This window comes from Dromiciops gliroides, chromosome 4 (assembly GCF_019393635.1).
Source record: "Dromiciops gliroides isolate mDroGli1 chromosome 4, mDroGli1.pri, whole genome shotgun sequence".
Lineage (NCBI taxonomy): Eukaryota > Metazoa > Chordata > Mammalia > Microbiotheria > Microbiotheriidae > Dromiciops > Dromiciops gliroides.
This window is the reverse complement of record NC_057864.1, coordinates 416,537,842-416,550,970: the sequence shown is the minus strand read 5'-3', so window position 1 is coordinate 416,550,970 and position 13,129 is coordinate 416,537,842. Positions and strand designations below refer to the sequence as shown.

Below are 13,129 nucleotides of genomic sequence, written 5' to 3'. Positions count from 1 at the left end.
GCAAATTGACTGAAAATTCACTGATTTCAGCCGATTCCCCTAAGAGATGGTTCTCCAGCTTCCATGAAAGCAGACATGATGACTGCTGAGAGTAAGGGCTTAACATGCTATCCTTTCTTCCCTATCACTAAGGGAACATTTGTAGGGAAGCAGGAAACAAACCCTCCCATACTCAAAGGAACATCCCCCGTTTTTTTTACTTCCCTGCACTTGACATCGTTAACCCTTCCCTCTCTTTGAAATGCTTTCCTTCTTTGGTGTCTCCTGAACACTGTACCATCCTGCTTCTGCCCTTGTTCCTCATCTTCTTCTTAGCCTTTAACTATAGAGAATTCCCTACTAGACTTTGTTGGGACTCCTCTTAAAGTGTCTTTCCTTCCTCAAAATCTTCCTAGACGGGAAAGACTTACATGAACTGATGCGCAGTGAAATGAGCAGAACCAGGAGAACATTGTATATGGGATCAACAACATTACGTGATGATCAACTGTGATAGACTTGGCTCTTTTCAGCAATACAATGATCCAAGATAATTCCAAAGGACTCATGATGGAAAATGCTCTCCACGTGAGAAGAAAGAACTGTGGATTCTGAATGCAGATTGAACCATACCGTTCTACTCTTTTAAGGGGTTTTTTGAGGTTTTCCCTTTTTTGCTCTGATTCTTCTTTCACAGCATGACTATGCAGAAATATGTTAATGGTGATTGTACATATTACCTATAATCAATTGCTTGCCATCTTGGTAAGGGGGGGCAGGAAGGAAGGGAGGGAGAAAAATTTGGAACTAGAAATCTTATAAAAACAGGGGGCAGTTAGGTGGTGCAGTGAATAAAGCACTGGCCCTGGATTCAGGAAGACGTGAGTTCAAATGTGGCCTCAGACACTTGACACTTACTAGCTGTGTGACCCTGGGCAAGTCACTTAATCCCAATTGCCCAAAAAGAAAAGAAAAGAAGAAATAGAAAGAAAAGTATCTGTACATGTAACTAAAAAATAATACTCTAAAATACTTTAAAAAATAATTAAAAATAGAAAAAAATTTTCCTAGAACAGTCTCTGCTTCTTTCATTTCCTACTTTCATTTTATAGCCTACTTTTGAATTACACTTCTCTATGTACCTGTCATATCTCCCCAGAAGTAGATGAGGGCAGAAAAATCTTTTTTTTTTTTTTTTGGTGAGGCAATTGGGGTTAAGTGACTTGCCCAAGGTCACGCTAGTAAGTGTTAAGTGTCTGAGGCCAGATTTGAACTCAGGACCTCCTGAATCCAGGGCTGGTGCTCTATCCACCACGCCACCTAGCTGCCCCAGAAAAATCATTTTTTAATCTTTGTATCTTCTGTGCTTAGGCATAGTGCTTTACACTTGAGCCCTCATAAATGTTTGTTGAATTGCACTGTAGAGCTCATTAATACTCTGCTTCAACTCTTACTACTGTTTGATAATTCCCAAATTTGTATCTCTTTCAAATTTGTATTATCATGTGAGTTTGGGGGCAGCTAAGGTGGTGCAGTGGATAGAGTACTGGCCCTGGATTCAGGAGGACCTGAGTTCAAATCCAGTCTCAGACACTTTACACTTACTAGCTGTGTGACCCTGGGCAAGTCACTTAACCCCATTGCCTCACCCCACCCCCAAAATATTATGTGAGTTTCAATTAATATCACCAAACGGCCTACTGGGCATTTCTGCTACCCCCTCAAATTCATTATGTCCAAAATCAACTTCATCTTCTTATTTTTCAAAATGGTTTCCTCTGCTACCTCCCACCTTTGTCAATGATATTATTTTCCCATTTATTTACCTTTGACTCTCAATCAGTTTATCACCAAGTTCTAGTGAGTCAATAAAAATGTATTAAGTGCTAAATATGTGCCAGGTACTGGGCTAACCTTTGTAAAACACAGTGCCTGCTCTCAGGACTCACAGTCTAATAGGGAGAGATAAGTATGTACAAACAAAGGTATATACTGGATAAATTTGAAATAAGCAACAGATGCAAAGCACAACTACTACATAAGCTTCCTTCAAATTGTCTCCTCTCCATCACTATCAGACAGGTTACAAATCATCCTAGCTAGCCTCTCCCTTATCCAATTCTTCCTACATATTTTCTGCCAGCTGATGTTTTTCTTAAACTCGACACATCCCTCTGCTTAAATGTCTTCCACAGTTCTCCACCACCTATTGCATAAAGTCTAAATTGCCCTTTCCGGTTGTCAATTCCCTCCATAATTTGTCAATAGCCAATCTTGTTTCTGATTACTACCCAACACGTGCCCTCCTCTCTGCACCATTTAAGCCAGCTTGCTCACCATCCTAGGAGTAAGTCACACTTACTCTCCCACCTCCATTCGTGCTTATATCATACTTCTTGATCTATCCAAATCCTATCTCACCTGTACCTCACAGAATCCCTTCTCTCAAGACTTAGCTTAAGCATTATCTCCTACAAGAAGCCTCTCCTGATCCTCCCAACTTTTAGTGCCATCCCTCCCTAAATGACTTTGTATTTATTCGATATATGCTTATATGTGTACATTTCTTATCACCCAACAAAATGTAAGCTCCTCCAGGGCAGGAACTGCGTCATTTTTTTCTTTATATCCCAGTCCTAGCAGGGTCTGGCATATATTAGTCAGCATTTAATAATATTATTGATTTACTGATAGGTCTTCAAAGGCCTGATCAAGTCTCAACTCACTCCTTGAAACCTTCCCTGATGACTTGCCCTCAAAAACCTTCCCTGAACTGATACAACCCACAAAGACTAGATCACATAATTAGGTATTCTACTCTCTATTTTTTACTCTTCTCCCCAACACCTGCCCCCCACCCCATTGAGGGTTTAAGCTAATTAGCCTGTAAATTCCTTACAAGTAGGTATCATGTCTTATACTTCCATTTCTTCCACAGCACCAGAATGGCAAAAGTGAGGATTGGTTGAGGGAACTAGGAACATTAGCTTGCAGAAGAGAGGATTCAGGGGAGACGTGATAGTTATGTTCAAGTGTCTGAAGGTGTGTTCTAATAGTGAAAGATCAGACCTGTTCAACTTGGTTCCCGTTTTCTCAGCCAGTCATCATCCAGCAGTATCATCATTCTGGTTGACTTCTTCTCTAGCTAATTAATGTTATTCTCGAAAGAGAACACTAGAGATGTAGTCTGATCAGGGATTAAGCAAAGCAGAATGATCATCTCTTTAGTCCTAGATATTGCTTCCTTTACTACTAGCTAAGAGTACATTAACTTTTCTAGCCAACATATCATACTGCTGACACGTATTGAGCTCACAGGCCAATGAAACTCCTGGACTTTTTCCGAATTATTGTCTAGCCACGCCTTTCTGATCTTGCATTTGTGAAGCCGATTTTCTGAACCTAGACTTAATGTTACTCTTTTATACTTGACTTGTGGCAAGAGAATTTCTGCAAACTGGGAAGCTGACCCAATGCTTGTCAAGATTATTGATCTTGTCTGATATCTAGTGTGATGCCACTCTCTACATTATAGATCATTTGTAAATTTGATAATAATGTCATCTATGCTTTTAACGAAATCATTGCTGAAAAAAATCTACACAGTATGAGGCTACCAAAAACATATCCCTAAGGTATTTTGCTGGAGACCACTTATCAAGTGGATGTCCAAATATGAATAACTATTCTTGGGGTTTAGCCATTCATTCACCAGTTTTGGATCTACTATACTGGGTTTTCATCTAGTCCACATTCCTCCATTTTGTTATGTTTTGCCAAATTCTCAGTAAACTGTATCTAAAGCATTCCTCTGATCGGCTAGTCTAATATTGTTGTAGTTTGTCCTTTGTTCTCAAAGAGGGCCATGATATCAGGGTGATGTCATAACTTGCAGTGAATTAGATCTGTAAATGAGGGAGGGCTGTGCATGGTCACTAACCTCACTCTGTCCTCCAGTGGCAAAATGTAGATCAGGACAACTAGAGATGACCCTGGATGTTTAAGGCAATTGGGGTTAAGTAACTTGCCTAGGGTCACACAGCTAGTAAGTGTCTGAAGTAAGATTTGAAATCAGGTCCTCAAAACTTTAGGGCTAGGGGCAGCTAGGTGGTGCAGTGGATAGAGCACTGGCCCTGGAGTCAGGAGGACCTGAGCTCAAATCCGGCCTCAGACACTTAATACTTACTAGCTGTGTGACCCTGGGCAAGTCACTTAACCCCAATTGCCTCACACACACACACAAAAAAAAAAAAAGGGAAAAAAGAAAACTTTAGGGCTAGCGCTCTATCCACTGCACTACCTACTGCCTGCTGGTCTAATAACTGTCAAAAAAGGAAGCAAAGTTAGTTTGGTATGACATATTTCAAATTTCATTTCTAATGTCTACTGATATATTCTTTTTACATCACACTCATTTCTTGAATTTATTCCATCCCCTTCCCCTACTTCAGTGAACCCACTTCCTGTAACAAAGAATGTTTTAAAAAAAAAAATCAGCTCAGCAAAACTAACCAATTAAGCTAGTCTGACAATATAAATAATATTCCAAACCCACAGTTCCCTGTTTTGCAAAGAAGGGAGCAGAGTTTGTTTTCTTCATATCTTCTATCTAAGGGCCAACCTAAGTCATTGTAATCACATGACTTGCAGTTTGGAGTTTTTTGCTTCCTATTTATATTGTAGTCATTACACGGTTTTCTTCGTTCTACTGACTTCACTCTTCACCAGCTCATATAAGTCTACCTAATGTTTCTCTGAACTCTTCATATTCATCATTTCTTGTGGTACAGTAATATTTGGTTATGTGCATGCATCACCATTTGTTCAGCCATTCTTTTGTTTTCAGTTCTGTGCTCCAACAAGAAGTGCAGCTGTGAACATTTTGGTACACAAAGGAGGCTTTCCTTTTGTTTTTTACCATTAGCAGTCAAGGGGTATGAATACTGTAGTCACTGGTAGCTAGGTGGCACAGTGGACAGAGCCCTGGGTCTTAAGTCAGGAACATCTGAGTTTAAATTATGGCCTCAGATACTAGCTGTGTGATCCTGGGGCAAGTCACAACCTCTGTCTGCCTCAGTTTCCTCATTTGCAAATGGGGATAATGATAGCCCTACCGCCTCGGGTTTGTTGGGAGGATCAAACGAAAAACCTTAAAGTACTATTTAAATGCTTGCTATTATTATTAGATTGGTGGTTCAAGGAGGACTAGCAATTCTGGTGTGAGGGCTGCTGAGCCCTTCTCAGGCTGCTCATCTACCTTTGGGACACAACTTCACCTGTGACTGCAAGAAGCTGTGCAGCACAGCAGCCACACTCTGGTAAAACATCTCAGCAGTATAGGGTAAACCTGGTTTGAGGGTAACCAAGAGGCCTCAGCCATCAGTGAGGTGGGGGAGACGTCTATCTCAAGCATGTGAAGACTCCCCCACCCAACTTCAGTGGAATGGTGAACGAGAACAATTTGTTTCCAAGCAGTCATGAAGGTGACTGAGTTCGCCAACTGCATCCTCTGCCATTGCTATTCATTTTGACTTCTGCCCTGCGCTGGACTTCGATGACTCAGGAAGAGAAAGTGAGGCTGACCACTGTGTGAGACTGCCTCACTTTTATCTAATTCACAAGCAAACCATCACCCATGATGTCATCATTCTCTTCCAAAAACAAAGGATGAACAACCAACATTATCATATCTTACTATTAATTCTCTCTTGTTTCTCCAAAATGCTCAACCAATCCCCAACTCCACCAACAGAGTAATAGAATTGTGCCTATCTTTCTGCAGCCTTTCAAATACTAACTACTTGCAACTTGTTATCTTTGCCAATTTCACATCTAAGCTTGTATTCTAAGTCCTTGATACAAAGATTAGACAGCACGCAGACAAATGGTGTTTTTTGAGATCGAGCTCAAACTTCAGCATTGTTTTGATTGATTCCTTATTAAGGATTTGAAATAATCCTTCATATGGCTGCTAATAGTTTGTAAATTTTTTTTGAGAACTGTTCCTATTCCTTGGACACTTATCTACTATGGAATGGTTTCAGGATCTAGAGATTTGTGTTATTCCCTAAACATCTTCAATAGGAGACTCATCAAAAATACCTAATAAAAATCCTCTCCCCTCCCATCAAAAGCTTCCCTTCATATACTAGTTGCATTGATTTTATTGCTACAAAAAATTTTCAGTTTCATGTAACATAAACTATTTTATCTTTACTTATTTCTTATTCGGTTAAAAACTCTCCTACTCTGCCCCTGCCACTGTATACTCTGTGATTCAATGAAATTGGTCTCCTCATTGTTCCTCAATCATGACCTCCATCTCCTGACTCACTGGGATGCCTCCAATGCTTGAAATTTCCTTCCACATCTCCACCTCTTGGTTTTCCTATCTTCCTCCAAGTCTCAACTAAATTCCCATCTTCTGCAATAAGCCTTTCCCTGTCCTCCTTAATCTTAATGCCTTCCCTCTGAAATTATTTCAAATTTATTCTAAATCTATCTTGTTTGTACATAGTTTTCTCATCTCACCATTAGAATGCGAGCTCCTTGAAAGCTGGGGCTGGGTATTTTGAGGGTTTTTGTTTCACCTTTCTTTGTATCCCCAGAACTTAGCACCATGCCCTGGCATGGTAAGCAATGAATAAATATCTACTGAGTTGAATAACTTTGCCTTCTCTCCTATTTCAGTAGTCCCCTAACTAGCCTTCTGGTCTTCAATGCCCCCCCCTCCAATCTACCTTTAATACCACTGCGAGATGTCTCCCTTATACACAGATCTGGTCTTGTTGCTCTGTTCATAAGTACTCAAGAGTTCCCTCTCATCAAACAATAAAGTACAAATTTCTTACCCTGGCATTCAAGGTCCTCTACACCTTTCTGCTTTTACCTGATATTACTTGTCTCAATATGAGTGGTATGCCCATGCTGTTCCTTCTACATAGGACACCCTTCTTAGTAATAATAATAACCACCAGCATCTTTATATAGTAATCTAATGTTTGTAAAATGCTTTATAAAATATCTCATTTGATCTTCATAACAACCCTGGTTGCTATTATTTTATCCTCATTTTATAACTTGTTTGGAGTTAAAAAGCTAGTAAGTGGCTGAGACCAGATTTGAACTCAGTCAGGTCTTCCTGACCACAGATCCAGTATTCAATCCACTGTGCCTCCTAGCTCCCAGCATTCAACTCTGCCTTGTAAAGTCCTCCCCATATTTTAAGATCCGGCTCAAATTCAACATCTTTCATAAACCTTTTCTTGATACTATCAGTCAGAAATGTCCGTTCCATTCTTATCCAAAAATATTTGATATGATTACTATGTAGTTGTATATTTATTCCAAATTTAGTTATGAGAAGGGGGTTCATGGTATTGTGATAAAGAGCAAACTTTGGACTAAGGAAGACCTAGGTTCAATAAAATATGGTCAGTTCTACTTTAACTAGGTGTTTCACAACACACTGATTTCGTTCCATTGTGATTGATATATTAGGTAACATGTTTGAGCATAACTCAAATGCCTAGTTTTCCTCAAGAAACAGTAAGAATGCACCACTTCACAATAAATCACGAAGCTGGCCACCTTCTGACAACCACACAAGGCAGTTAGGGTAACTGAACTGGATGAAATTGCAGGTTCAGAACAAAACCCCAAAGTGATGTGTTTATATTGCATATTGGTCTAGAGTATATGAGTCCGGCCGTATACGGCAAACGCCGTGAGGGTATAAACAATGGTGAGTGATATCTTTTATCTCCTCCAAGACTATCGCTGTACTTTGTAATTAATCGTCAACATTTATTGAGTACAATACTTTGGCCAGGGCGGGGCAGCGAGGTATGGAGGTGAACAGAAGTTAGGAGACCCATTTTCCCGAGTTCAAATCTGGCCTCAGACACTTACTAGCTCTGTGTCCTGGACAAGTCCTTGTCACCCTATTTGCCTTCAGTTTCCTCATCATGCAATGAGGTTGGAGAAGGACATGGCAAACCACTCAGGATCTCTGCCAAGAAAACCCCAATGGGTTCACAAAGAGTCACTGACATGTGCCAGGCACTGTACTAAGCACTGGGTATACAAAAAAAGAGGCAAAAGACAGTCCCTACCCTCAAGGAGCTTATAATCGAATAAGGAGACAAAATGGCAAACAAATATATACAAAGTATAATATAAACAGGACAAATAGGAAATAGCAGAGAATGAGAGTGAAGGTGAGTAGAGATTGGTGCAGGGTAGGCAGATATGAGAATCATCAGCATAAAGATGGTAAGAGCCGATGAGATCACCAAGAAGGAAAAGAAAAGGGGCCCAAGGACAGAACTCTAAGGAATACCTATGTTTAGATGGTGGGATATAGAAGAAAGTTAAGCAAAGGAGACCGAGAAGAAGTGGTCAGAGAGGCAGCAGGAGAACCAGGAGAGAGCAGTGTCCTGAAAACCTAGAAAACATTCAAGGAAAATGAGGACTGAGCAAAGGCCCTTGGATTTGACAACTGAGAGACTAGTGGTGATTTTGGAGACAACATTTTTGGGTTAAGAAGAGAGTGAGAGGGGCAGCTAGGTGGCACAGTGGATAAAGCACCAGCCCTGGATTCAGGAGTACCTGAGTTCAAATCTGGCCTCAGACACTTGACACTTACTAGCTGTGTGACCCTGGGCAAGTCACTTAACCCTCATTGCCCTGCACAAAAAAAAAAAAAAAATAGAGAGTAAGAGGAAGAAAGTGAAGGCACCTCGGAGTTAAATAACAGCTGTTTAATGAATGAATGACATTAGCTTAAGGTGACAAAATAAGTAAGTGTCATATAGAAAAATCCAAATGTATGTACTGCAGGATGCTATTTCCATGCAAAAGAACTCCCTAATCTGTTTCATTAAAAACAGGGAATTATTTTTTATTTACCTAAGGACTTATGATGCTCTCTAGATTCTACAAAAAGTGCTTAATATGTGGAATTTATAATTAGTAAGTCTAGCTCTTCTTATCATCAGACAGTTTATTAAAGTTTTATGTCTATGTCTCTTGCAGCCACTCAGGATTTTGAATGGGGGTGGAAAGGAGAATAAACGTTAAAGAGAAAAAAAGAGAGAGAGTGAAATGAAGACAACTAGAGGAAAGAAGGAATGGGAAAAGAGACAGAACAAATAGAAAGGAACTAGAAAAAAGTAAGGCCAAGCACGATGGACAGAGTCACAGAAAAAAGCCAGAGATAGCTCTCATCCTCCCAGTTTAGTGACAGAGGATGAGCATTATGTGAATATAAGTCGCTACCAGCTCTCTCTCCATATCAATTAGCTCCGAGCCCAGGGCTTCTTTCTTGGAATTTATATGGTAACACTGCTAAAACCACTATAACCAGCAGCAAGTCAGTTCTCACTTAGCCTAAGCAGAACATCAGCAGGGCTCCACCATATCCTCAGGGCTGCAGCCTGAGCAGCTTCAGTACCTGGAGCTGAGACCCTGGCGGGTCTTGGAGCCAGAACCGTCTGCCTAAAGGAGTCAAAAGTTAAGTGAGACATGTAACAACCTATATCATCGGACTGTTTACTGTCTGTAGGGAAAGAGGAAAGGAGGGGAGGGACAGAAATATGGAATGCCAAAACTTAAAAAAAAAAAAAACACCAACAACAAATGTTAAAAATTTGTTTTTACATGTAACTAGGGAGGTGGGGGGGGAATAATTCTTTTTTTCAGGGCAATGGGGGTTAAGTGGACTGGCCCAGGGTCCACAGAAATAAAATATTTTTTGTTAAAAAGAAAGTAAAGTGAGAACTATTTTCATTCATTAAACAAATATTTACCAAACACAAAAGGACTAAAAACACTGCTGAGGGATACTTGAAAGTTTATTGTATTGTCAAGAGTACATTACAACTTCTCTTCAGATTTACAGTTTTTTGTAATCAATGAATTTCATGCAAATAATACCCTCCAATTTTGCTGACATTTAGCTTACAGTAATTTTGTGATTCCAGATGGAAAAATAAGGATAAAAAAGTCCCCCAGAATATATATCATCTCTTACCCTTTCCAACTTCTCAGCTACTCTTTCTTTATACTCTTTGAAAGCTTTGCTCAATTCTTCAGCATTACGGATCGCTTCATTCCTTTGCTGTTCAACTCTACAACATAAATATTTTGCCATGGTTGTTAAAGCGTTAGAGTACTGAATATTTGAAAAGGCCAACTTTCCAAAATATCCTAAATTGTTTGCTTTCCAATGTAATAGCCCACAAAAAATGTTTTCAACTTAATTAAAGTCTAAAAATTTATAATATTAAACTAAATAAGAAACATGACCACAGTTTAAATTAGTAATAATTTCAGAATTTAAATGTACAAAAGCTAATTAAATCAAATGCACGAGACTATTCTTTATTAATCGATAAACAAACAACAACAGTACTTTACTATTATAATCCAGACAGGTCCCACTCAAAGGCCATCTGGCTCAAACCTCTCACTTTACAGATAAGAATAAAACTGGGGCTCAGGGAGGTTAAAGGACTTGCCCCATGTTTTGTGAGTTAAAAGCAGTTGAATTAAGACTTGAATACCCATGCTCTGACTCCAGACACAGTGTTCTTTCTGCTGAACTAGACTAACTCCATCACCAATCCCCTGTATAGTGTGTAATATGATAAGCAGTATGCTATGGAACCTGCTTCCCTGAAAAAGTCCCTGGTTTCAGCTTACCTTTTGGTTATTTGGTTATAACAAACATTACAACCCTTGAACTTCTTCATAAAGATAGGATAAATAATAGCTAACAGTAATGATGGCTCATTTATACTAAAGTGTTCTAGATAAGTAAACCCCCCCAGATAACCAAAGTTTAAATGTTTAAGAAAGCAAAGCTTTTAAAATTCCAGTGGAAATTATTCCTTAAACTATTACTGTTGTAGTAAACTAAGAATATACCTATACTCTATAACAAGATGAGTCTTTTCCCTCGATCCATAGTGATTGTCCCAGGCCATATATTCCTCCCTCCTAATAAATTGTTTTTTTTATTTTACAAGATTTGTGATGAGCCTCCAATTCTTTGGATGAGCTAGCCCCCCTCTATCAAGGCTGCAAGTCTCCCCAATAATTTCTTGTAGCATAATAATATACTTTTCAAAATTTTATTTTTAATATTATATTTATAATATACATATACACAATATAGTATTGCTGCATATCAAAAACCTGTTAAGAGTCTTAATTCTGAATGAGGAACCAAATGCTCAAATTCCATATTGGTTACATAGAAATTATAGGAACTAATGGAGGGAAGTTATCACTCTATCTTCAAATTTGTGATAGTGAGGATAATAAGGAATAATCTTCTGCTATGTACCTTAAACTTTAGGAGAAAAGCCTGCAAAGGATTCAGAAAGATTAGATGGAATCCCATGGTCTAAGACTCTACAAGGAAAGTTGGCCCAGGAGAGATGGCAAGCCCTCAAGAAATTCTAAAAATAAACAGAAATTATTCTGGGAAAAGGTACAAGCACAATATAGCTTAATTTCAGGAGCAGAGTCAATATGTTGGAGAAGTAGCATTTTTGCTTTAGCTCATCCAGCACACCTCCTATGCAACAATCTAGAAAATATGCCAAGTCAAATTCTGAACAGTACAATCAAGGAAAATGTCACGGAGAGTCATATTTCCAAGCCAGTGGGTAATATTTCAAACCCAAGCTTAGGAAAAGTCACAGTGAATCATATTGCCAATCCAAGCTTAGGAAGACAAAAGACTCTGTTGACCTGGATGGTGACAGGATGGCATTGGTGGGAACACTCTAGGGACTTAAGGACTGAAAGGAAGTCAGGACAGCATGCTAAAGCAGGAAGCAAAAGGGCAGAAAGATTGCCCCAGGGACCCATGACCTAGCACTAGGTACAAGAACTGATGCCATCTGGTAGGTCTGTCACCCATTATCCAATTCCTGGTCACAGACTCAGTCACAGACTGAGAAGGAGCAGGATCTTAGCTAAGTACAAAGCACAAAACAAATTCTAGAAACTTTTCCTGTGTGGTTCTGAGCCCAGGAGAAGAACAGCAACTCAGTTCTAACCTTTAACCCAGCACATAAGCCTGAGTGGAAAAGAGAAAAAGGAGACCAAGACCAAAGAGGAGGCAACAGTTTAGTTGTTCTGAACCTGCAGAACTTCTCAGCAGACTAACAGTAACTGACTTCAGCAGCTGTCTATATTCAACTACACACGTCAACAGACCCCAATATTAAACCATACACAAGCCAACAGACCCAATTTGCAAAGTTCAGACTGAGAGGGCAGCAGACAGTCCTTTCCCCAGATCACACCACTTTGGAATCCCTGATAACTTGCAAGACCCCAGACTGAGATGTGAGTAGCAGAAAACAGGACAGAACCTCAGGGGAGATGTTCCCACAACCCCACCCCCAGAAGCAAACAGGGCCCGATGCTACCATAAGGTCCAAAGGTCAGAGGTAGGCTGGAAGAATGAGCAAACAAAAAAAGAATCCGATAATAAAGAGCTACTGTGGTAACAGAGAAGGTCATGAACATCTCTGAATGCCAAAGGATTTTGTATTTGATCCTGGAGGTGATAGGAAGCCACTGGAGTTTACTGAATATGGTGACACAGTCAGATCTGCACTTTAGAAAAAATCACTTGGGTGGCTGAATGGAACATAAACTGAAATGCGGAGAGACCTGAAGCAGACAGACCTACCAGCAGACAATTGGAATAGTCCAGGAGTGAGATCAAGAGAGTCTGTACCATTAATAAAATGATGTCAACTTTGAGAGGGGTTTCTCTCTAGTCAAGTATTCTTAGCCTTTTATCATTCAACATTTTTATCAACGACTTGGAAAAGCCTTAGATTACATGTTTGTTAAATTTACAGATGATATGAAACAGAGGGAAAGCTAATACACTGGATAAAAGTCTACTTGGTAGCCATTCATTCAATAAGCATTTATTTAAGCATAGAAATATATGTCTTTGCAAACAATCCCTTGTAAGGATAAAAAAAAGCTTTTAAAAATTGTACTTTTTCCCAGTGGAAGCTGAGATAAAGAACAGAAGACCAAGATTATAGCAGGGAAGAAATCAATCCTATTTTAAGCCTATTTTTAATGCTCCATTCATTATCCCTTTATCTTGGGG

General features: G+C 39.5%; 1 protein-coding gene across 1 annotated transcript in view; it reads right to left on the bottom strand.

Moving 5' to 3' along the window:
* Positions 1 to 13,129, bottom strand: part of CCDC18 (coiled-coil domain containing 18) — an 89,678-nt gene that overhangs the window by 65,249 nt on the left and 11,300 nt on the right. The window contains 1 exon segment of the mRNA XM_044001670.1: positions 10,013 to 10,109. Coding sequence (XP_043857605.1) covers positions 10,013 to 10,109 — 97 coding nt within the window.